This window comes from Aquarana catesbeiana, linkage group LG06 (assembly GCF_042186555.1).
Source record: "Aquarana catesbeiana isolate 2022-GZ linkage group LG06, ASM4218655v1, whole genome shotgun sequence".
Taxonomy (NCBI): domain Eukaryota; kingdom Metazoa; phylum Chordata; class Amphibia; order Anura; family Ranidae; genus Aquarana; species Aquarana catesbeiana.
This window is the reverse complement of record NC_133329.1, coordinates 58515208-58540009: the sequence shown is the minus strand read 5'-3', so window position 1 is coordinate 58540009 and position 24802 is coordinate 58515208. Positions and strand designations below refer to the sequence as shown.

General features: G+C 44.7%; 1 protein-coding gene across 2 annotated transcripts in view; it reads right to left on the bottom strand.

Annotated features, from left to right (window-relative positions):
* Nucleotides 1-4342: 4342 nt before the first annotated feature.
* The window catches only part of ALDOA (aldolase, fructose-bisphosphate A), a 32868-nt gene continuing 12408 nt past the window's right edge, over nt 4343-24802 (bottom strand). The window contains exons 1-9 of one of the 2 annotated variants that reach the window (XM_073635993.1): nt 21210-21367; nt 18714-18836; nt 15066-15277; nt 14922-14976; nt 12788-12948; nt 10225-10308; nt 8968-9142; nt 8667-8866; nt 4343-4814 (exon numbers count right to left, since the gene is read on the bottom strand). In XM_073635993.1, the coding sequence (XP_073492094.1) occupies nt 4719-4814; nt 8667-8866; nt 8968-9142; nt 10225-10308; nt 12788-12948; nt 14922-14976; nt 15066-15277; nt 18714-18825 (1095 nt within the window). In that variant the 5' untranslated portion in view covers nt 18826-18836; nt 21210-21367 and the 3' untranslated portion in view covers nt 4343-4718. Of the gene's footprint in view, nt 4815-8666; nt 8867-8967; nt 9143-10224; nt 10309-12787; nt 12949-14921; nt 14977-15065; nt 15278-18713; nt 18837-21209; nt 21368-24802 lie in introns of those variants that run through there. The other variant, XM_073635992.1, reaches the window with a different exon arrangement.

Here is a 24802-nt window from a genome sequence, read left to right as displayed (position 1 = left end):
ACCTGCCGATCATTCCCGAGGCACACAGAACGGCGGTCTGTCTATGCAAACAAGGCAAATTGCCATTCTGCCAGAGGGGGAAGATGGAGATCTTGTGTTTCTGCTGAGCAGGAACACGGATCTCTGTCTTCCCCCAGTCAAACTACCCCCACCCACGGTTAGCAAGAACCCCCTAGGGACACATTTAACCTTATGATCGCCCCTGATGTTAACTTCTTCCCTGCCAGTGTCATTAGTTCAGTGACAGTGAAAAATAAAAATTCCATAAAAATATCCCATAGTTTATGGACGCTCTAACTTTTGTGCAAACCAATTAATATAAGCTTATTGGGATTTTTTTTTTGTTACCAAAAATATGCAGCCAGAATACATATTGGCCTAAATTAAGAAATTTGAGTTTTTCACTGGGTATGTTTTATAACAGAAAGTAAAAAATAGTTGTTTTTTTTTTTTCAAAATTGTCGCTCTTTTTTTGTTTATAGTGCAAAAAAGTAAAACCACAGAGGTGATCAAATAGCACCAAAAGAAAGCTCTATTTGTGGGGAAAAAAGGATATACATTTTGTTTGGATACAACCTTGCATGACCACGGAATTGTCAGTTAATGTAACGCAGTGCCGTATCGCAAAAAATGGCCTGGTCATGAAGGGGGGGGGGGGGTAAACCTTCCAGAGCTAAAGTAAGTAAAATAGAAATGAAAAGCGAAATATTTTTGTACAAATATAAGAAAAGAAAAACAAAAAACAACACATTATAAATATTCCCCCTTTTTATAAATGATCACATTCCCTCTGTTCTCAGTTATATCAGAGCTGGGGGAGGAGAAGCAGCATTACACTGAGCTTCCCAGTGAATGGCTGTGTAGCGGTGGCATGTCAGGACAAGTCTGATCATTGGAGGAGAGCACACTGAGTTCCCAGCATAGCTAGAGAACTGACCACAGTGTGTTCTCATGCTTAGTGTGGTCAGTTATTAATAGGAAAGCATAGGGATTGGCGGGAACACCAGGGATTTCACATAAAAGAAGCAGTACAAAGAGAACAGTAGACTCTCTCGTACAACTACATGGTACAGCAGCCACATATCAGGAATATGAAGTGTTTGGAGTAACAAACACTTTAATGAATTTATGTAGAAAGTGGGAATTTTTCTTTATAATTTATGTAAGTTTTTTTTTTTTTAATTTTTAACTTTTGTTTAAATTAATTTTTAACCACTTAAGGACCGGAAGGATTTACCCACTTCCTGACCAGGCCATTTTTTGCCATAGGACACTGCGTCGCTTTAACGGACAATTACGTGGTCGTGCGACGTTGTACCCAAACAAAATTTAGTTTTCCCACAAAAAGAGTCCTTGATAGCCTTTGGTATTTGATCACCGTTTTTTATTTTTTGCGCTATAAACAAAAAGAGGGCTACCATTTTGAAAAAAAATTTTTTAAAAAAATTGTACTTTTTGCTATAATAAATATTGCAAAAAAACTAATTTCTTCATCAGTTTAGGCCAATGTGTATTCTACATATTTTGGGTTAAAAAAAAAAAAAAATTGATTAGTTTGCAAAAGTTATAGCGTCTACAAAATAGGGAATAGATTTATGGCATTTTTATCATTTTTTTTTTTTTTTTTTTTTTACTAGTAATGGCAGTGATCAGTGATTTTTAACAGGACTGCGACATTGCGGCGGACAGATCAGACACCTGACATTTTTGACACTTTTTGGGAACCAGTGACATTATTAATCAGTGCTAACAATATGCACTGTTACTGTACTAATGACACTGGCAGGGAAGGGGTTATCAGGGGGGATCAAAGGGGTTAAATGTGTTCCCTCACTGTATTTTTCTAACTGTATGGGGGGGGGGGGGGGGGGGGGACTGTGTGACTGGGGGAAAACACACAGATCCGTGTTCCTGCATAGCAGAAAGACAGGATCTGTGTGATCTCCCCTGTCAGAACGGAGATCTGCCTTGTTTACATAGGGAGATCCCAGTTCTGTCACTGCGGGGGAGCGATTGCAGCTGGCTCCCCCGCTGGCCAATGGGAGTGTGCGCTCACAAAAGCAAGATCCCGCGCTGATGTACACCTATGGCGATTTGCAGGATCGTGCCACCTTGCCGCAGTATAATGACAGTGGCTGGTCGAGGAGCAGTTAATTTCCAATTTTTTTTTTTTTTTTTAAATTCCTTTTTTAGCTTAACGTAAAAAGTGGGAATTTTTATTTAGAAAATATGTAAGCTTTTTTTGTAATTTTTAATTTTATTTAAAATAAATGTTCAATTTAGTTTTGTTTTTACTCTTTTAGTTTAATTCACTTATGTAAAAAGTGAGAATTTTTACTTAGAATTTATGTAAGCTGGCGACACAATGGGGGTCCATATTGCCTCTGAAAAAAAAAAACAAAAAAAAAAAAAAAAAAAAAAGTATACTAAATATATTTATTTCACTTCTAGGACTCTTGCCTAGATGGGGACACCCCAGTCACTTGCAGGCTCCTGGGATATCCCTGTCACACATCCCAGGAGGCCTTAAGGTACTCCATGGCATACACGTAACTGCCAGTAAGGCCAGTTTGGGGAGGGGGGGGGGGGGGCGGCTGTCTCTTCCTAGCTCTTGCAGCCGGTCCCCTAATGACACGCATGCGCCGTGGTATGGCGACAAGAGCGCAGAAGAGACAGCCGTAAAAGGAGGACGGAGAAGGTAGTGGTGCAGGGCCCGGGTGTATGCTGGCAGATGCAACAGGACAACGTTGGATTCACTGAACATGTATGTATTGTAAGGAAATACAGCAAACAAGGTAAGAGGGGGCTTAAAGAAAATGGAATTTTTTTTTTTTTTTTTTTTTTTTTTTAAATACCAGGGGGAGGTTTATTATTTTTTTTCCAACTCCTTTACAACAGAAATACCTTACTGCTTCATATATACATCACTGTCTTATTCTGGGGCAAGTTCCATCAGTGCCCTTAGAACTGTGACCAAAAGCTAGTCAAGTCAGCTATTAACGGTTTAAAGCTGGTAGGATGTGCTCTTGATGATGTCAGCGCTGTGCAGCCAATCACAGCTGTCAGAATACAACAGGCACAACAAAATGATTCATCCAACAGAAATCCCAGAATGCACCTGTGAGGCCCTGGTTACATCACCAGTACCTCTCTCTACCAGGAAGTGGATAAACAGTATTTGAAAATTTAAAAAAAAAAAAAAAAAAAAAAAAAAAAAAGGTTTAAAGAATGTAGGAGGATTTCATATCACATCAGTATACAACTCTGCATGCTGATTTTTGCTGAAAGAGGGGTAAGGTCCACACAGGCACAACAAATGATCACCACATTGTTTGTAATACAATTGTCTCCTAGGATCATCAGTGCCATCTAGTGGATATTATGGAGAAAGAAAGAAAAAGAAAAAGAAAAAGAATTAGAAAAAGAAAAAAGAAAAAGAAATGGATGGGAGAGCAGTGGTCATAGGGACAGGAAAGCACAGACAAAATATGTTTTTGTTTGTTTCTCCATTGAGGAGATTTTCCATCATTTCCTGTTTATGTGTGACACCAGGGCAAGAAACTTGTATGGGGGAGCAGTTGTCACAGGGACAGGAAGGCACAGATATCAACATGTGTTCCCCATTGGAGGGATTTCCCATTACTTTGTGTTCATGTGACACCAGGACAAGAAACCTGGATCAGAGCAGTGGTCAAAAGGGACAGGAAGGCACAGAAAGCAAAATATGTTTTTTCCTCATTCGTGAGATTTCACTTCCTGCCCATGTGACACCAGGACAACAAACTTGGATGGAAAAGCAGTTGTCACAGGAAGGCACAAAAAGCAAAATCTGTTTGTCTGTGTCCCCCTCAGAGAGATTTCCCATCACTTCCTGTCCATGTGACACCAGGATTAGAACCTTTTATAGGGAGCCATTGTTCACAGGGACAGGAAGGCACAGACATTAAAATGTGTGTTCGTTTGTGTCCCCATTGGAGAGGTTTCCCTTCACTTCCTGTCCCTGTGACACCAGAAAACATGTAAAAAAGGGATCAGTTGTCACAAACATCAAAATGCGTTTTGTCTCTGTCCCCATTGGGAGACAATTCCCATCATTTTGTGTCCTCTGACACCAGGACAAGAAACTGGGATGGAAAAGCAGTTGTCACAGACCGCAAAATACGTTTTTTTTGTCTGTGTCCCCAAAGAGATTTCCCATCACTTCCTGTCCCTGTGACACCAGGACAAGAAACTTTAGCAACCAGTTAAATGTAAAAAAAAAGAGAGCAGGCCCGACGGTCAAAGGCAGGAGCAGTGGAGCAGGAAAAGTGAATTGGACACAAAATGTAGATGGCACACAGGATTGTGGTTCATCTATCTGCTTTATTGAGATATACCCAGCAGTGACATAAATATGGTGACTCAGAGCCGAAGACAGGGACAGTAGATGGACGCAGCACAAAGATGTGAGCACTCACTCAGACAAGCCGGGTCCCCTGCGCTCACCATTCACACCCTCTGCAAGCCCCTGCAGGTGTCAGCAGAGCAGGCCGGGCTCCATGGGGGTCACTCTCTCCAGATAGGGTGGGGGGGGGGGGGGGGGGGTAACCGTGTAACACTCTGCAGGTCGGGTCTAGCAGGAAGTGAATCAACGCTCTGCAGAAGGGGAGGGGCCTCACACTACACAGATGCAAGCAGCCTCCAGTGACACCACCACAAAGAAGAGGAAGACGGAGACTTTAATAGGCGTGGTTGGAGACGAAGAGGGACTCTCCGGCGGCTGCTCCGCCTTGTCCAGAGGGAACGTACTTTCCTTGGCAAGCCAGGCTGTTGGCCTAAAAAAAAGAACAAAAAAAAAAATATATAATAATAATAATAATAATAATAATAATAATAATAAAAATATGGAAGTTCTTCCTAAACTGACAGTATACATGAGGAAGCAGTGGTCTCTCTGCAGAGGTCTAAAAAAAAAAAAAAAAAAAAAAAAACTCCCCCTGCCAGGTCAGAACTGGAGCTCTCCAATCAACAGGGAGCATGAGCCCTGAAGAATGCAGAGCTATAGCTCTGACCCACCAGGGAGCGCATCAGACCTCTGCAGAGAGAGCACCGCTTCCACACAAGGAGGGCAAAGGGCCCTTTACTGCAGCATGCTGGCAGGGGACAGGCTTTTCTATTCATTCAGGCTGTGGCTACTTTATAAAGAAAATAAACTATAGGACTTTTGCATACACCTTTTTTTTTTAGATGCACCTGGAATGTATTTAGCAGTTTTAACCACTTTAGGCAACGGTTCTCAACTCCTGTCCTCAGGACCCACTAATGCCGGCCATACACGATTCGAATTTCGTAAGAATTTTCTTTCGAAAATCGTATGAAAGAATTTTCGTATGAATTTCGCACCATTAGTGGGCTGCAACAACGGACGATTTTCGTGCGGCAATCAAATTTGAGGAATCGGACATGTTGGAAATTTTTAGAAAAACGAACGATTTTCGAATCAATGATGGGAGAATTGTGCGAGAAATGTAATAAGAAAAGAAAATTTACGGAGATTTACGGCCACGAAAATTCTTTTCTGTAGCAACATGTGGTGAAATTGAAGGCTTGGTCGGCCGAATTTCGAAAATCAATGATGGCATCATCGGATCACAGAAAAAAAAAAAAAAAAAAAAAAAAAAAAAAAAAAAAAAAAACACCCCACACACAACATTCTGATTTTAAAAAGAAAATTCATTCGAAATTTGACCGTGTATGGCCTGCATAACAGGTTTACAAGATAAGTGAAATACATCACAGGTGATATCATTTGCTGCTCAGTGATTGCAGTATTCTAGTCTGCATCTCCCCCAAGGTAATACATAAAATCTGGCAATTTACAGATTTTACAGGCCAGATTTTATGTATTACCTTGGGGGAGATGCAGACTAGAATACTGCAATCACTGAGCAGCAAATGATATCATCTGTGATGTATTTCAGTTATCTTGTAAACCTGGCCTGTTAGTGGGCCCTGAGGACAGGAGTTGAGAACCACTCCTTAAAATCAGTATGTTTTGCTAGAAAATTACTTATTTTTTTATTTTTAATTTTTTGCAGAGACCCTAGGGAATAAAATGGAGATTGTTGCAATACTTTATGTCACAACAGGACGGTCTTACAAAAAAATTTTTTTTGGTAAAAATACACTTTTTTTTTTAAAAATAAAAAAAAATAAATAAAGAAAACAGTAAAGTTAGCCCAATTTAGTGGAGGAGATCCAGTGCTAGAATTATTGCTCTCACTAACGATCGGGGTGATCCCTCACATGTGTGGTTTGAACAATGTTTATATATGTGGGTGTGACTTGCGTATGCGTTCGCTTCTGTGTGCGAGCTCGGAGGGACGTTGCTCTTAGAATAATAATAATAATTTTTGATCACTTTTATTCCTATTACAAGGAATGTAAACATTCCTTGTAAAAGAAATAAGCATGACAGGACCTCTTTAAAATGTGAGATCTGGGGTCAAAAAGTCCTCAGATCAGACATTGGACACTTAAAAGCAAAAAAATAATAATAAAATTTTTTTTTTTTTTTTTTTTTTTTTTTTTTTTTAAATAAAAAGGGCCCTTTAAGGTCGGAGGGTGGAAGTGATGTTTGACGTCGCTCTGGTCCTCCAAGGGCATAGATCCGAGTGGTGGCCCTCTTGCCCTCACTAGACTTCCTGCCTATCGGATCCGAGTTTCCATCACTGCTGATCTCTCTCTGGTAAGCGCCTATAAAAAGAGATCCTGTGGCGATTGCTAGCTCCTGCCATAACCCTGATATTTAATGTCAAAGTAGTAACGTTGTGCCCGGGTGCCCACACTTGCAATGCCGACGCCACGGAGGCTTCGGGCGCCCGCATCGCTGGACAGGCGAGTGTCCATTTAGTAAAAGTCAGAAGCTACACTTTTTGTAGCTGTTGACTTTTACTAAACACGGAAATGGGTGGAACTCCACTTTAAAAAGGGTCAGTGAACCCTTAACCACTTGCCGACGACAATAGGTACATACACAAGTTGCGGTTTGCAAGTGGTTTACCGGAATTATGGATGAAGATATCAGCCCCCTCCCGTTGCACGCCAGTGTTTCTCGGGCTTACCAATTACACCAGTTCACCCGAGAAACGATAAGACGGTGCAGCCGGCTGCTCCCATGGGCAATCAAAGAGTAGATATTCTTTTATGGACTCTATTGCCTTGGAGGAAAAGGAAAGGCTGCACACCAAAAAACAATCCAACGTGATTTTATTGATCCAACAAGAGACAGACACACACAACAGCCACCGAGACAAAGACACAGAATCCAGTAGGTGACGCAATTCACAGTCAATAGTGCTTTTTCACTTGAAGAAGCACTAATGACAGTGTGAAACGCGTCTCCTACTGGGTTCTGTGTCTTTGTGGCCGTTTTGTATGCGACTCATGTTGGATCAATAAAATGACGTTGGATCATTTTCCTTAGTGTGCAGCCTTTTCCTTCAGTGACGAGAAGTGGCTAGCACCCAGCACATCCAGATCACACTGATTTGCTCACCTGGAGCGGTGCTCCTTCTTGAACGTTTTTACCTTGGAGGACCAGTCCATTTTTTTTTTTTTTTTTTTTTTTAGCAAAAGATCAAAAAATTAGCTTTTTTTGATCTTTTGCTTTTAAAAGTAAAGAAGAGATTTGGGATCTTTTTGATCCCAGATCTCTCCACACTCACCATAAAGAGGACCCGTCATCCTTATTTCTATTACAAGATATGTTTACATTCCTTGTAATAGGAATTCAAGTGATTAAAAACAAAACAAAAAAAAAGGGAAGAGATAAAGCGCCCCCCCATCCCTCCATGTTCGCGTGCAGAAGCAAACACATATGCAAGTCGTTTGTCACCATTCCACAAGCATGCACAATTTTAAAGCATGACATGTTAGGTATCCACTTACTCGGCATAACATCTTTCACATACTAAAATGAAATTGGGTTATATATTGTGTTTTTTTTTTTTTTTGTTTTTTTTTTTTATTAAAATGCTTTTTTTTTTTCCAAAAAAAATTTGCGTTTGAAAAACCACTGCACAAATACTGTGTGACATAGAAAATTGCAACAATTGCCATTTTATTTCCTAGGGTCTCTGCTAAAAAAATAAATAAAATAAAAATAAATAAAGGGGAAGAAGTATAAATGTTTGGAGGTTCTACGTAATTTTCTAGCAAAATATACTGATTTAAAAAAATGGGCCAGAAAAAGCCTGGTCAGCAAGTGGAAAGTTTGTCCATATAATTTCTATATATTACCCCAATGACAGTGGTCATGTGATCAGGCAGACCTTTCCACCTTAATGGATGAGCAGGAAGGGGTTAACAGTTTTAATGCCTGTTGATCCTGCCAGCAGTTCTGTTATCTTTCCCTACTTCCATTAAACAAATGTTGTGTCACATTGTGGACAAACAAATAAAAGCCCTGCAGCTGACACTTCTTAAAGTGGAACGCTACCTTAAAAAAAAAATTAAAAAAAAAAAAAAAAAAAAAAAAAAAAAGGGGAGGGTTGTAAGCAGGAAGGCTTGCTATTGTGGAAGAGATACAATATTTTTTGTGATACTGGGCCTTTAATGCAGCATGGAAGGAAAGGGAAAAACGACATCTAGTGGTGGCAGGGAGCATTGCAGCTAGGTGTACATACCAGTGCACGCTTGGTGTATTCCTCTTGGGCGTTCTTGACGTTCTCCTTCTTTCCGCTCCAGGCTTTAAGGGCGGAGGCCTGGAGGGCACGTCCAAAAGAGAAGGTGAGGGCCCAGGGCTTGTGCAGGGGGCACTTGTTGATGGCATTCAGGTGAATGGTAGCCTCCTCCTCACTCTGACCTCCAGACAGGAAGGTGATACCTGCACGGGGCAAACAAAACACCATAACATTAAGATCATGACGCTCCTCCCCAGAAACTTCCCTATTATTCCTAAGAGGACTCCATATCCCCCCCTCTTACCGGTGACTGCGGGTGGCACGGTGCGCCTCAGGGCGGTGACTGTTGCAATGGCGACCTCTTCAGGTGCGTACTTCTTGGTGCAGGCGTGGCCAGGGGTCACCATGTTGGGTTTGAGGAGAGTTCCCTCCAGGTAGACGTGGTGGTCGCTGAGGGCCTTGTACACAGCAGCCAGGACCTGCGGGGGGATATTCTCATCAGTATATAGTCACACAGACCTCTAGGGAGGGGTGAACTGGGCATGCACAATTCAGTCCATGAACATCTTACATCAAGGTAGACATGTTTTGTCTATAGGGGAGAGGGAGGGTAACTAAGCGCTGGCATGTACAGGGTGGGCATCTGAGCGCTGGCCTCTACAGGGTGGGGGGGGCATACAAGCACTGGCCTGTACAAGGTAGGTGGTGGTGGGGGGGGGGCCCATCTGTGCGGCGCTGGCCTGTACAAGGTGGGGGGGGGGGGGGCATCCGTGTGCTAGCCTGTACAAGGTGGGGGGGGGGCATCTTAGCGCTGGCTTATTTTGGTAGGTGAACCAAACTGGAGGTCTGGATATGCTGCATCTGACTATGCTTCATGTTACACACTAAATTTGGGTCTAACATAAAGCATGGTCTGAAAGCTGGACTTTGCCTTTAACAATTACTAAATGAGGACATTTGTTTATTAAAAAAAAAAAAAAAAAAAAAAAAAAAAAAAAAAAAAAAAAGGGGTTTATGACCACTTGACAACCAAGAAATGTTGTAGATGGTGTCCAGCACACTTTCAATCTAGAGATTTCCCCCGCAGTGCTTTTTTCTGCCATTAGATGGCTAGCATTATTCAAACCACTTCCTCCGAGCCCATCGGACTCATCCTATATCTGCCCCAGCTTGTGACTGGACAGTGAAAGTATTAGCAGTACAGCGAGGAGATCACCTGTGTGTCACTCTGCACTTTCCTTCTATCAGCATGATCCTTGACATCCCAAGAACTCATTTATGCTGCTTCTTCCTCTCACACTCCAGCCCTTGTTCTACAGGGACTGCATGAAGCCGATACCAGATCAAAGTCAGGTGCTTACACTGCATTTATCCAATAGATTTAATGATGCATTATTGATTACAGAGATGCACATTCAGCCTAGGAGTTCAGCTTTAACAAATCCTTGGAAGCATTTCCGATAAGACATATCTGTATGCTGGGCCATTGGCTTACATAATTAGCAATAATCTACAGTCGCTAGGCTCTCCAGCCCGTGTCTTCCCAGCTTTAGTCACATACCTTCTCAGTGACGTACTGGCACCTCTTCAGATCATGGTCACCATCAGGAAGAACCTCGGGCTCCACAATGGGGACAATACCGTTCTGCAGAGATATAAAAAGATTACAGGTTAGACAAAAAAGGACCAAAAAAAAAAAAAAAAAAAAAAAGTAAAAAAATAAAAAAAAACACACCTGTCAGAAATCCAGGACTGTCCTGTGCTGTCCTGTTCACTCTACCTGTGTTCTCTTGGAGTCCAATCAACCCCCCCCCCACCCGTTCTAATCCTAGACTACAAAACACCCCCCCCTCCTCCTATGTAGTAAAGAGAGGGGGAAAGATTCTGTAGTTATCAAAATGGCAACTAGGCAGGGCTGACACCTATGATGGCATAGGTGTCAGCGCAAAAGTGACACCTATGATGGCAAAGATGGAAAAGAAATGTGCAGGGAGGGGGATTTGGACTGTAAGGTTGGGGAATTTTTGCATTTTTTTGCTTGGGGAGAATTTTAACTTGCAGAAGAAAATGTATGCTTAGGGGTGAGTGTGTTGATTAGTGCAGAGTTTCTTCTTTTGGGGGGGCCTTCAGAATTCTCTGAATATAGGCTCCCGAGATCCAGCCTTGATCATGGGAAAGAAGAGTATAAGCCGCCAGGATAGTCCTGCGACTAAACAGCAACAGCTTCAAGTGCCCATTAACGGCCGATTATGGGACAGAAGGGCTGCAGTAGGCAGGATAGTCATGTGACTACACAGCACCAGCTCCCTTTATTTATTATTGTGCCCAGAAACACGCCCCCTCATTATTCACAGCAAAATGCACCTTTGCCTATGTAGACAAAAATCCTTGCACTGGCCCTCCCATCCTTCTCAGCATACATATGCATTTCATGTCCCCTTTCACAACTTCCTGTCCACACTCTTATTCTGATAATACAGAAGTGGAGGTATTGCTACATATGCGGTCAGGGAGTAAAAGGTTTATTGCTGCAATAGGCCTGTATTTTCCTCAAGCTCTTCACAATAAAATAAAGATTGTCTAATCATAAAAAAAAAAAAAAAAAAATTACAGCATATAAGAGAGTTCCTCTGAATATTGGGCCATTGTGTGGCAATCCTAAAAAAAATTGCGATATAACAGAGGGCTGGGTCATCCGCCACTCACTTTGGCACGCACTGCTGGGGCTTGTAGTTCATGGGACACACCCATATAAATTACAAAAAAAAAAATAATAATAATAAGCCATTATAGACAGGAAGGAGTTCATAAACCTGTGTAAGCTCCAGATAAGTCATCATGGAGTTTACACAGGGCTTTCCTGCCCTGGCCCCAGCAGCTGAACAGTGAGGAATGGAGGGTACAATTGATAGAAAAAGTCTACACACCCCGTTAAAATGTCAGGTTTCTGTGATTAAAAAAAAAAAAAATGAAAACAAAGAAATCATTTCAGAACATTTCCCACCTTGAATGTGTGACCCATAGGCGTTGCCATGGGGTGGATATTGAGGCTGGAGCCCCTAGCCCTGAGTCTCAGCGGGTCACAGCTGCGGCAGGCGGTATTGGAGGTGGAGCAGAGATGACATTTCTCTCCGCCCGTCGCCACTCTTCCGCCCTCACAGCCGGGCCACTTCAACGTGGGAGCGATGTGCGGCGGGGAGCAGAGAGATGACATCATCTCTCACTGCCCGCCACACCTCAGCGCTCTTCCGCCCTCACAGCGCGGGCCTTTTAAATGTCGGAGGTGCGGCGGGGAGCAGAGAGATTACATCATCTCTCACTGCCCGCCCCGCATCTCCGCTCTCCTGCCCTCACTGAATGGACAAGTGCTGCCAGCAATGCACATTTGGTGGCACTGGCTGGCATGGCAAGTGACAATATGCAAACGGTGACAAGTGATTATCTGTAAATGGTGGCAGGTGACGGTGGCAAGTGACACGCCCAGGGCTCCCACCGATTCTGCATTATGGCGAGTTAAACCACTTCATTATATATTACAATGTAACAATAGAAACAATGCGCTTTGATCACCCTGACACCATATCAACCATGGTGCCATGATGATTGAAACGCCAACACCAGCCTTCCTTTGCCCGTGAAAAATTGCTTACACCCCCCCCCCCCCCCAAGGTTGGTGACTGCTGCTATGGGCTCTAGCCCCAGATCTTTTGCAGACCTAGAAATGCCCCTGGTGTGACCCATCAACTGTACAACTCAGTTGAACAACAAACTAAAATCTTTTAGTTGGAGGGAAGTAAAAATAAAAAAAAAATAAAATATGGTTGCATAAGTGTGCACACCCTTACACTAATACTTTGTTGAAGCACCTTTTGATTTTATTACAGCACTCAGTCTTTTTGGGTATGAGTCTATCAGCATGGCACATCTTGACTTGGAAATATTTGCACCATATTGTCATCAGCTGACATTTTATCAGGGGTGTGTAGACTTTTTATATCCACTGTATATGTCGCTAGAAAGGGGTGAGTTTAGATACCTTTTCATGTTGAAAAAAAAAAAAAAATGAAAAGAACCCTTCAAAAATAAGAAAAGGGAGGGGAAGAGAGAGACAAATGGTTTGTTACCTGTTGGCAAATGCTGGCATAACGTGCAAGCACGTTGGCATTCTCAATGATGGCGAGACGAGAGGGGGTGTGGTCAGAGATCTTCAGCACACAACGCCACTTGGCGAAGTCAGCACCGTCCTTCTTGTACTGGGCACAGCGCTCAGACAGGCCATCCAGACCTAGAGGGAGGGGAGCACAGATGTATTATCATGGAAGCCCACAAATCTCTTCTGTTACAGAATAAAGCAGACCTGAACACAAGCTCTCAGCTCTAGAATCAGATTTAAGTGCATGTACAGCTAAACCTTCACCAATAGCCAAAAAGTCACCCTTCTCTATTGGTCCTGGTTATCATGGTCTCTGCTACTGGAAGTGATGGGAGACCCAACATTTTTAGGTGTTCAAAAGGAACACAAGGAGGAGAGGAAATCTTCCAATGGGAACACTTATTCTGTTGACAACTACGAGAGAGAGATCCCCTGTTACTTCCTGCTATGTTTCTAGGACAATCTCACAGAGCAAAAAACCCTGACGGGGGTATAAGCTGTCCCCTCTGAACTCCAGCTGTGGTGAAACTAAAAGTCCTATGAACCACTGCAAGAATAACACCCATAGGCATGACTACTTGAGGCAGGAGCATGACGGGATTTGTTTTGGGTTAAGGTCTTTCAAGCAGGGTTCCATGGAACCCCCAGGTTCCTCCAGATAAGTTCCCACTGGTCTATCTGTAAGGGGGTAAGCCTTCCCAATGACCACAAGTGTAAGGAGCATTCTTCCCACTGACATCACACTAATATATCATGACCTGTGGATACCAGTGCCAGGATAGGTCATGTAGAGCCCAGGGCCAACATGCCAAACTGCGCCCCCCACCCAAGATGTAGGAGCATTATGTGATAGCAAAAATCCCCCCCCCCAAAAAAAAAAAAAGGGAGCACTAATCTGTGTGCTTACCACCCAAGCATAAAATTTCCTCAGTACAATTCTTGCCCCCCCCAACGCAAATGCTCTCCCAAAAATAAAATAAAAAAAAAGGGGGGGGGGTATGAGGGAAGGGAAGAAGTAACCCCTCCTAGCACAAATACTCTACCCCTCAAATTTCCCCTCCGAGTACACCTCCTCTCCACCCCCCCACTCCAAATCCCCCCCCTTAGCACAAATCCACCCCCCAACACAAGTCCCCTGCACCTCAATCTCCTCACAGAGCCACCCCCCCAAATTAAACCACAGTGCCCAGGGCAGCTGCCTCTCCTGCCCACCCCTTGAACTTTTAGCGGGGGTTCCCCTGAGACCGGAAAGTTATTTCAATGGTTCCTCTGTGTTGGAAAGGTAGCTTTAAAAAAGGTGTCTCCTAATGCTCTACAGGTTTGTCTACTGAGCTACAGAATTGTCATACATGTCAAGATAAAGCTAGATTTAAAAAGAGATCCTGTTATGTGGGCCATACAGGACAAGCGACAGTCTCCCTGCCCAAAGCTCCTTACACTTGTGGTCACCAAATAATCCCTGTGCTCCCTTGGTGGTCCCTTCTCCTCCACAACTGGTGAGAATACCTGGCACTTCCATGTATGGAGAAACATGTGATCTGCTCTCCTCTGATGGTGCCTGGGCCTGGCAGAATGTTGCCAGGCCCAAGTACTGTTACTTGACCAGGGGAGACACATAATTGCTCCCTTTCATTGCCAGCTGCAAAAAGGAGGAAAGAATGCCAAGGAAGTGCTGCAAGGGAGAGTGCTTTGCAGAGATGCTGTCACTTTGGTCTGCATAGGCAAGGTGACAGGGTCTCTTTACGACAACAGAGAACTGGAGTATAGTATTCCAAAGTAACCAGTCACAGATCTGCATTGATTAGATTGGTTTCCAATTGGTTGTTCAGATACATCACCACATTGGTCTAACACACTTTAAAACAACAAATGATCGGTTGGCTAAGAGAGTCTCCCGATTTTCTTAACTGTTCCATTTTTCACAGATGTGAAGTACATTAAAATTAATCTGCTCCCGATATAAAAAGTATGAAGAGACAATTTTGGGCTGAGAAGGCATTAAGATGGTAATTTCTGAATGCCCTGGGGCATAAACCCCGATAGACTCCATTCACGTTGACCTACACTTATTCCAACGGCCTGATCTATATCTGCATCTCTCTTACCCTGTGTTGTGGTCTCTCCGTTGGTTCCAGCCAGTGGGACAACACCTTTGTCAACCTAGGAAAGGAAGAGAACAGTTATGCAACAGCTGGTGCTTGAACTAAATTTAAAAAACGTGAACCTACCCACAATCCCCCTTGGCTCACCTTGATTCCCACAATGGCTCCCTTGTCCTTGATGACCTTGGTAAATAGGTTGCCATTGTCTGCCTTGTGGTAGAGAGTCTCGTGGAACAGGATGACGCCACCAATGCAGGGGTTGACTCTGTCGTCGGCGGTGAACAGCAGCTGGCGGTAGAAGCGGCGACTCTCCTCGGTGTTCTCTACGCCAATGGAGCTCAGACGCTTGGCAATGCTGCCTACAGAACAAGCAGACAAGAAAGGTTGTTAAACTTGACCCATCATTTACTGAACAGGTCGGCATAAACGCATTCCTGACATCTCACAATAACAGCTGTAGGCTCTCAGTATTACTCCCTGCGGCTGTAGGCTCTCAATATTCCCCCCCCCCCCACGCGGCTTTAGGCTCTCAATATTAACACACACACACACAGCTGTAGGCTCTCAATATTCCCCCCGCCCCCCATGCGGCTGTAGGCTCTCAATATTACCCCCCCCACGTGACTGTAGGCTCTCAATATTACCACACACACACACGGCTGTAGGCTCTCAATATTACCCCCCCCTTGTGGCTGTAGGCTCTCAAATGTTACCCCCTGAGGCTGTAGTACTAATCCATGTGGCTGTAGGCTCTCAGTATTGATATCTGAACTCAGCCCTTAGTGGTTAGTCTCTGCCAATTACCTAATCCAGACCTGGTAGAGAGAACGAACACAGCTGGCACAACAGGGACCTATTTGTTCATTTCATTTAACTTCCTCTGGTGTTTCAACATCCGGAACTATTGCAAGTTAAAAGGGGTTGTAAAGTCATCTCCGTGCATGAAAATAAAAAGCCTTCTGTGTGCAGCAGCCACCCCCCCCCCCCCCCATACTTACCTGAGCCCCATCTCTGTCCAGCGATGTTGTAGGAGCGTCTCGGCTGCCCGGGACTCCCCTCCTCATTGGCCGAGATAGCAGCGCGGCACCAATGGCTCCCGTCAAAGTCAGTCAGCCCATGAGGATAGAAAGGGGGCGGGGCTGGACTGCAGCTCCCTGTCTGAATGGACACACGGAGCTGTGGCCCGGGTGCCCCCATAGCAAGCTGCTTGCTGTGGGGGCATTCAACAGGAGTGAAGGGCCAGGAGCTCCGAAGAGGGACCCGAGAAGAGAAGGATCGGGGCTGCTCTGTGCAAATCCACTGCACAGAGCAGGTAAGAAAAAATTATTATTATAGTAAAAAAAAAAAAAAAAAAAAAAAAAAAAGTGAGTAGAGCTGATAAGCAGCTTTCCTCAGTGGGGACAACTACACTGATAATCAGTGCCCCAATTATCAGTGCAGCCCCACCAGTGCCTCCTATCAGTGCCCACCAGTGATGTCCGGCTGACAGCAAGTAAGGAGAGGAGAGTTGACAAGCGGCTTTCCTCAGTGAGGACATCTACACTGATAATCAGTTCCCCAATTATCAGTGTAGCCCCCATCAGTGATACCTGTCAGTGCCCCACTATCAGTGCCGCCTCATCACGCGCATCAGCGAAGGAGAAAAAATAATATCTATTTTACAAAAATTTTATAACAGACACTTCTTTTAAAAGAAATTTCTTTTTTTACCCCCAACATTTTGGGTCTTTTTTTGTTTAGCAAAAAAAAAAAAAAAAAGCCCCAAGAGGTGATTAACCACATCAGCTCCGGAAGGTTTATCCCCCTTCATAACCAGGACATTTTTTGCGATACGGCACTGCTTTACTTTAACTGACAATTGCATGGTTGTGCAACACTGTACCCAAATAAAATGCACACATTCTTTTTTGCCCCCACAAAGAGTTTTCTTTTGGTGGTATTTGATCACCTCTGCAGTTTAAATTTTTTGCGCTATAAACAAAAAAAGACCAACAATTTTGAAAAAAATAAATATTATAATGATAGATAGAATTTTTTTTTACTTTCTGCTATAAAACATTCCCTATATATTAAAAAAATTTCTTTATCAATTTAGACCAATATGTATTCCGCTACATGTTTTTGGTAAAAAAAAAAAAAAAAAAAAAAAAAAAAAATCCCAATAAGCGTATATTGATTGGTTTCTGCAAAACTTTTAGCGTCTACAGACTAAGGCATCACAGGATCAGCACATTCCCCTCTCACACAAGGGGGGGGAATGCCTTGTTCTGCCCTTCTCACGAACGATCCGCCGGACCCGCTGATTGGCTCCCGCTGTGTCCAATCACAGCGGGAGTGGGTTGTGCACACCCCCAGATCAGGTACGTGATCTGGCGCAGAGCGGCCGCCCTGCCACAGTAAATCTACAGTGGGCGGTCACTAAGTGGTTAAATGCCAAAGAAAGCTCTGTCTAAAAAAAAAAATTATAAAAATTAAATATGGATACAGTGTAGCATGACCACGCAATTGTCATTCAAAGTGAAAGCTGAAAACTGGCCTGGGCAGGAAGGGGGTGAAAATGCCCGGTATTGAAGTGGTTAAAACAGTCAGTCATGGCATGCCTTGGTGAAAAACGATCACATTTGTCAGTGTGTTTATGGCAGAATGCACTTCGGTGGCGGCACAATCGCCGCCTTTTGTTGACAGTTGCTATGCTACCAACTACTCAATGACAAGCCCGGTTTATTACTATGGACACAGGATGAATCTAGGCGTTATAGCAATGAATCCTTAATTAAAGGATAATCAGTCTTTTAAGTTACCCACCTCCCCTCCCCCCACAGCACTCCTCTAAAAATGTAAGCTCCTCTGTCCACCAAAACTTCCAAAACCCATGTGCAGAAAAATCCCATTCCTCCATATGAGAGCCCGCCCTGGGAGAGTTCTTCAGAGTCATTCATTTTATTGCTAATGTTACATAGTACTTTGCCCTGCAGTCCCTATGGTAGGATAATGAGGACGATCGATGTACCGTGACCAGGGTCATTCCAGCATAGGACTCACACTGATTTATGGAGCGTATTCTCAGACTGCTGGATGGGTGTCGTTTGGTTCCGTTTAAAAAAAAAAAAAAAAAAAAAAAAAAAAAAAAAAACATATATTTGTATGCTATCTGTATTGTTACGTGCTTGTTGGGATTTTCGTTGCCATTACCCCAATAAAGTGTATATTTTTCATCTCCTATTACGTGTCTGCAGTGCAGACATTTCAGAATATTGAAGACTATTCTTTTTTTTGTTGGGCAGGACTTTATTCCTGTCTGAGACCCAATGGGGAGATTTAACTTACTTCCTGTTTGTGTCACCAGGACAACAATCAGGTGGTGCAGATGTATTATGGGACAGGAAGAGGCACCAGTAAAAACATGGGTCATGATGTAACACTTTCTTCCTTCTACATACAGATGAGTTTTCATCTTCTTTAGGAGAGATTTCCCTTGACTTCCCGTCCTAACGTGATCGGAAACCGGACACAAATGGCAATAAAAACCCGACAGTGGCTCTAACCCTTCCCAGCAACTAAATAAAAAAGGTTTTGGCTAGAGCTGAGCTTTAACAGGGTAAGCGTTGCAGTGCCTGGTAGAGTTGTATGAATTACAAGAGTGGCCAAAACAGAGTTACAAATCTTTAAAGCCCATAAAAAAAAAGGTCATAGATGTGCATTTAGTGGCTTGGCCAGAGTCCAGATTTAACGTTTCCGAAGACGAACGTCCACTGCGAGGCAGATTTACAGAAAGACACCCAAACACCCTCTTACCTGTGGACTCATCAGCGGCTAGGATGCCCTTGCCGGTAGCCACGATTTTCTGTGCGATCTCATGGAGCTCCTTCTTCTGCTCGGTGGTCAAGGCTGGGTATTCGGTAGGCATTTTGCTGCGTTCTGGAATAAAGCAGAGCGACTCGGGATTAGGCAATGAATGGTAGAAGACAAAGCTGGGGAGTGTCAGAGCGGGGCGGCACGTACAGGACACACCTATACGGCAATACCTGCTCTAGGCATGTCTAGGTTAACCCCTTCCTCACCAATATAAAAAAAAAAAAAAAAAAAAAAAACCACAACACAATCCTACAAAGGCCTACTGCAGTCGGCCCGCGTTTCTGTCCCTTTGCAAGGTCCTACCAAAAAAAGACAGCTCTAAAAATAGGCTCGTCCGCCGGCAGAGAGACATTCTCCGAGACAGGACTCTTAGAGGACACACAGACCTTCAGAGGTCCACAAGAGAATGGTTCCGCCTTGACACTCCGCTGGCTTTGGTCTGTGAAGGGTTACAAATACGGTTTATGAGAGTGATGGCTCATAGTCAGGTTTCCTTCTTCACGGAAATGATGAGGCAAAAAGGAAGTTGCAGAATCCTCGAGGCCTGGCCGAGGACAGAGGCAGCACTGAGCACACATGGGGGTGCTCCTCATGGTGGAGGGATGATGGTTGCATGGTATGGTTAACCTTTTCTCTTCCATGCAGAACACAACACCAACATGAGCCTCTGAGTATGGTCACCGAGGCTAGTGTGGATTTATTAACCCCTGCCTGCTCAAGGCACACCCTACACCATTTCCTGTCTGCGCCAGAAGTCATTATTAACCTCTAAGATGCCGGTTAGATACCCATTTACTGCCATCAGTCACATTCATGATCCTCCAACATTCACTCCCACAGTAGCTTATTTTTACATTTATTAAAAAACAAAAAAATAAATTACATTTTTATTCCATCTCCATCTTTATTCCTTCATGAGTTATATGCAAACCTTTTCCATCCCTAGCCCCGTTTGTGGTCCATCCTTCCCACTGATTCTATCCCAACTGTCAACAGTATTGTCCCCATCCAGAACGGTCCCCCATCTTCATCCTCTGCCAATCACTGACCTCATCAATAATCAATGACCTTCCGGTCTGTATCCCCATCCATCTCCATGCAGAGGTCATCAATGAGCTGTGCCTGACCTTCAAACCTCACCAATAGTAGATGTACTGCTTTCTCCAATGCCATCACCACTGACTTCTCTACTTAGTTCTCCATCCCAACCTACCTCCCTAGTCTTCTCTCCATCCTCACCTACCTCCCTAGTCTTCTCTCCATCCTCACCTACCTCCCTAGTCTTCTCTCCATCCTCACCTACCTCCCTAGTCTTCTCTCCATCCTCACCTACCTCCCTAGTCTTCTCTCCATCCTCACCTACCTCCCTAGTCTTCTCTCCATCCTCACCTACCTCCCTAGTCTTCTCTCCATCCTCACCTACCTCCCTAGTCTTCTCTCCATCCTCACCTACCTCCCTAGTCTTCTCTCCATCCTCACCTACCTCCCTAGTCTTCTCTCCATCCTCACCTACCTCCCTAGTCTTCTCTCCATCCTCACCTACCTCCCTAGTCTTCTCTCCATCCTCACCTACCTCCCTAGTCTTCTCTCCATCCTCACCTACCTCCCTAGTCTTTTCTCCATCCTCACCTAGCTTCCTAATTTAAGCTCTCTATGTTCACCTACGCACCCTACACCTACCTTCACTTCCCCCAACTACTCTATCTCTCTCCATCCCCACCTACTGTTGATCCTCTACTATCTCCTTAGTCCTCTCTCCATCATCACCTACCTAACTCCTTTCTCTATCCCCCACCTACGCCTTTCCCCATCCTCATCCCCCCATCCTCATCCCCAACCTAGCTCCCCTACTCCTCTCCCCATCCCCTGCCTAGCTCCCTTACTCCTCTCCCCCCCACTTGCTTCAGTTCTCCTCTATCGCCATCCCCTCCTTACCACTCTTCCTATGATGTCCTCCTGGTCCTCACAGGGTCCCCCTCCCAATCCTAGTACTGCAGATTCCTTTCATCACCTTCTCCATCCTCCAGTGACGTCACTGCCCGCCATGCTGGGGGTTCCCCTGACCTCCTCCTGTTCAATATTCTATAAAATTACAAAGTATGGTGGATATCCTCCTCTCCCCTCTGTCTGTAGAGGCAATGATCCTTCCCCCCACATCCAGTGCCCCAGACTTCCGCTCCCCTCATCCAGCACCCTCAGGATTTCCCCCTCCCCTCATCCAGCACCCCCAGACCTCCCCTTCCCCCATCCAGCACCCCCAGACATCCCCATCCAGCACCCTCAGGATTTCCTCCTCCCCTCATCCAGCACCCTCAGACATCCCCATCCAGCACCCCTAGACCTCCCCTTCCCCCATCCAGCACCCCCAGACCTCCCCTTCCCCCATCCAGCACCCCAAGACCTCCCCTCCCCCCATCCAGCATCCTGAGCTCTCACCTTCTCCTCTGTCTCCTGTGAAGTGATCTCAGGCTTCTCATTCACAGCGTCATGTAGAAAGGCGGAGGGGCGGGGCCATCGGTTTAAAGGGACCACTCACATCCAGGAGCACAGAACTCCCTTCTTCTCCCTCCAACTCAAGGTCATCCGGGGTTATTGGAGACCATCAAAGGGGAGCCACATTTTACACTGCACCATGGAGGAGATATTATTTATTATCATCTTTGATTTATAAATCTACAGCTCCATGGGATTCACTGCCACCATGGGCCACCCATCTGCTGTGATCACTGTGTGATATCCCACTGTCTGTGTCCCCAATAATGTCGTATATGAGATGGGCCCTGGGTGTCACCTTTATGAAGGTCACCTATAAGAAGCCCCAGGAAGGGGATATCAGACGTGACAGCAGCCACATAGCAGCCCCTCTGATGTCACATATACAGTCATCTCTGCCAGCCACACACCCCCATCTTCTTCCTGTGCACAGTCATCCCAAGGCTGCAGAGCATCACACCCCCTCCCCCCCTCTCCCCCCCATCCCCAGAAAAGAATTCTCTGCTGCTGATGACAACTTCCTCTTCACTCACATACTCATAATCAGGATTATGGGGGGGTGGGGGGATTTTTTTTGTTTTTTAATGTGACAGAGGAGAAGATTTCAATTAAGATTTGAATTTGTTGCTTAAAAAAAAAAAAAAAAATCTCAAAATGTAATAAAAAGATAAAAATTAGCTGCGTTGGCCGGGAATCGAACCCGGGTCAACTGCTTGGAAGGCAGCTATGCTCACCACTATACCACCAACGCTTCATATCCTATGCTGAGAGGGGAGAGATTATTCCGATACAATGTCACTTCTTTGATACACTATTATACAATATTTCTTCTGATACAATATGATGTAGTAATACTTCTATATGGATACATTGTATGTACTTCTACATGAATATATATACACTATTCCTTCCTATACATGGACACACTGTAGTTTGCTACAGGGCTTACTTAGTCCACATTTACACTTGCGCGTCAAAAGAAAAAAATTTGCCGCGTTTTTTGCACGACAGCAGCGCAGTCCTTTCACTTTAACAGGCTGCCCTGCGCAAAAAAACAAATTCGACAAAGTAGATAATTTTGGCGTGTTCCGGTTTGCGCGTTTTTTTTTTTTTTTACTGCACGTTTTGCCACGTTTGTCAGGGGTTTTGTCGCACGCCAAAACACGCATCTCCTAGCCGTATTTCAAGCACAATGCACTGTTTTTTTTTTTTTGCGTTTCAGGATCGCGCACAGAAACACGCAATCCCAGAACGCCCAGATACGAACGGAGCCTTAGCCGTGCTTTGGAGTTTTAAATACTATGGACACCCATTAACCTGCCTTCGATCGCATGAAGGTGCGTGATCAAGTCGTTGGCACGCGTTTTTGACGCATTTAATCGAGTGGTTTCGACGCATTTACATCATGTTAAATAACACTTTCCAGACATCTAGTCTGTGCTGGCTTTCTATTTTTGGGCTCATTCAGATTATTGGTTTGGGGGCTGCCCCCCCCAACCACTACCCCCTTTAGCATCGCTGTGCATAAAGGGGGTAGTGGTTGGGGGGGCATTAATGTGTGCATTTCCACAATGCATTAAGAGTTGGGGCCCATTCACACCAGAAACTGCACATAACTGCACGTTTACATGCATTTGAAACGCTCTTGACGCGAGCTTGAATGTGTTTTGCATGAGTTTTCTGCTGCGTTTAGCGCTGCGTTTGCAGTGCATTTTTCTATACGTTCTTGGGCTTGGCTTTGGGCCCATTCACACCGGAAACTGCACATAACTGCGCATTTTTGACTGTATGTTTACATGCATTTGAAGCGTGTTTGAAGCGTGCGTGATGTGCGCTTGAATGCATTTTGCATGCGTTTTATGCTGCGTTTGCAGTGCATTTTCCTATACGTTTTTTGGGCTTGGCTTTCTTGCCTTAAAGGGGCCTGGTACGGTGCATTTAAAGAGCGTTTGTAGCACGCTACCTGCATTTGCGGTGCAAAAAAAATGCAGCATGCTCTACTTTTTTTTTTTTTAACTGCGCTGAACTGCACAGCAATGATGTGAACTGTGCCCATAGGATTACCTTGATTTTGGACTGTCAATGGAGGTGGAGTGCAGCCAACTGCATCCCACTTCGCTCGGTGTGAAAAGGGTCCTAAATCCTCACTTACTGTAGGGCCCTTTCACACCTAACACAGTTGGATGCATTTTGGACTGAACTCCAACTGCATTGACAGTCGAAAATCAAGGTAATGCTATGGGCATAGGCGTGCACAGGGGGTGTGCCAGGTGTGCCTGGGCACACCCTAATTACTGTGTGTGGTGGTTATTCCCCTTATTGCCTGGGATTCCCCTGTATTGCGCCCCCTCTCAGTGCTGCTGGCTTTCCTCCTCTCTTCTCCCCTCAACTATGTTTACTATGCTTCAGTTTGTAAATGAACAGGAAGCCGCTCAGAACAGAGCAGTTGAGGCTGCAGAGAAAGGCATGTGTGTTTGAGCTTTGGGGTGCACACCCTAATGTAATAATATACTGTGCACACCTATGTCCTATGGGCACAGTTAACATTATGTCAGTGCCGTGCAGTCAAAAAGAGTAGAGCATGCTGCATTTTTCTGCACTGCAAACGCACAAAAATGCATGCAAATGCACTTCAACGCATCACAGTGCACATAGAAGCCCAGGTAAAGAAAGAAGGAGGAAGTGACCTCACAGGACAAATTCAGGTAGAAAAATGCGCATCATTTGCATGTAAAACATGCATCAAATACATGTATCTCTGCGTGGAAAAAAAACACGCAGTAAGTGTGCAGTTTCTAATGAGAATGGGCCATCAAACTTCTATGTGCTGCGGCACATTGCGATGCATTACCATACCTCCCAACATTTTGAGATGGAAATGAGGGACACCTACTTGCAAACTTATGTAGGTATAGGACACGCCCCCTGCCACACCCCAAAAAGAAGGTTAATTAAAGCGGTGGTCCGCCGAAAAAAAAAAAAAGATTAAAAGCCAGCAGCTACAAATACTGCAGCTGCTGACTTTTAATTTACGGACACTTACCTGTCCAGGGAGCCTGCGATGTCGGCAGCCGAAGCCTATCTGTCCGTTGGCTCTCGGCTGCTGCCGCCGCCATCCTTGGTAAGGGAATCAGGAAGTGAAGCCTTGCGGCTTCACTTCCTGGCTCCCTACTGAAAATGTGCTAGTGGCGCTGCGCGTCCTCACTGGTCCCTGCTGTCTTGTGGGACCTGTGTGTCTCCCAGAAGACAGCGGGGGGAGGACAGAGTAGGCGTCGGAAGTGGCGTAGGTCACCGTGATCACCGCGGTGATCTATGCCAGGAAGTGGGAGCAAATACCTGTATTAGACAGGTATCTGCTCCCTCCTCCCCCCTGAAAGGTGCCAAATGTGACACCGGAGGGGGGAGGGTTCCAAAAAGTGGAAGTTCCATTTTTAGGTGGAACTCCACTTTAAATCCACAAGGACTTTTTTTACCGCTCCTATTTTTTTATATTGGCTATTAAAATTTAGAAATTGGATGAAAGGTTTAGCGCTGGG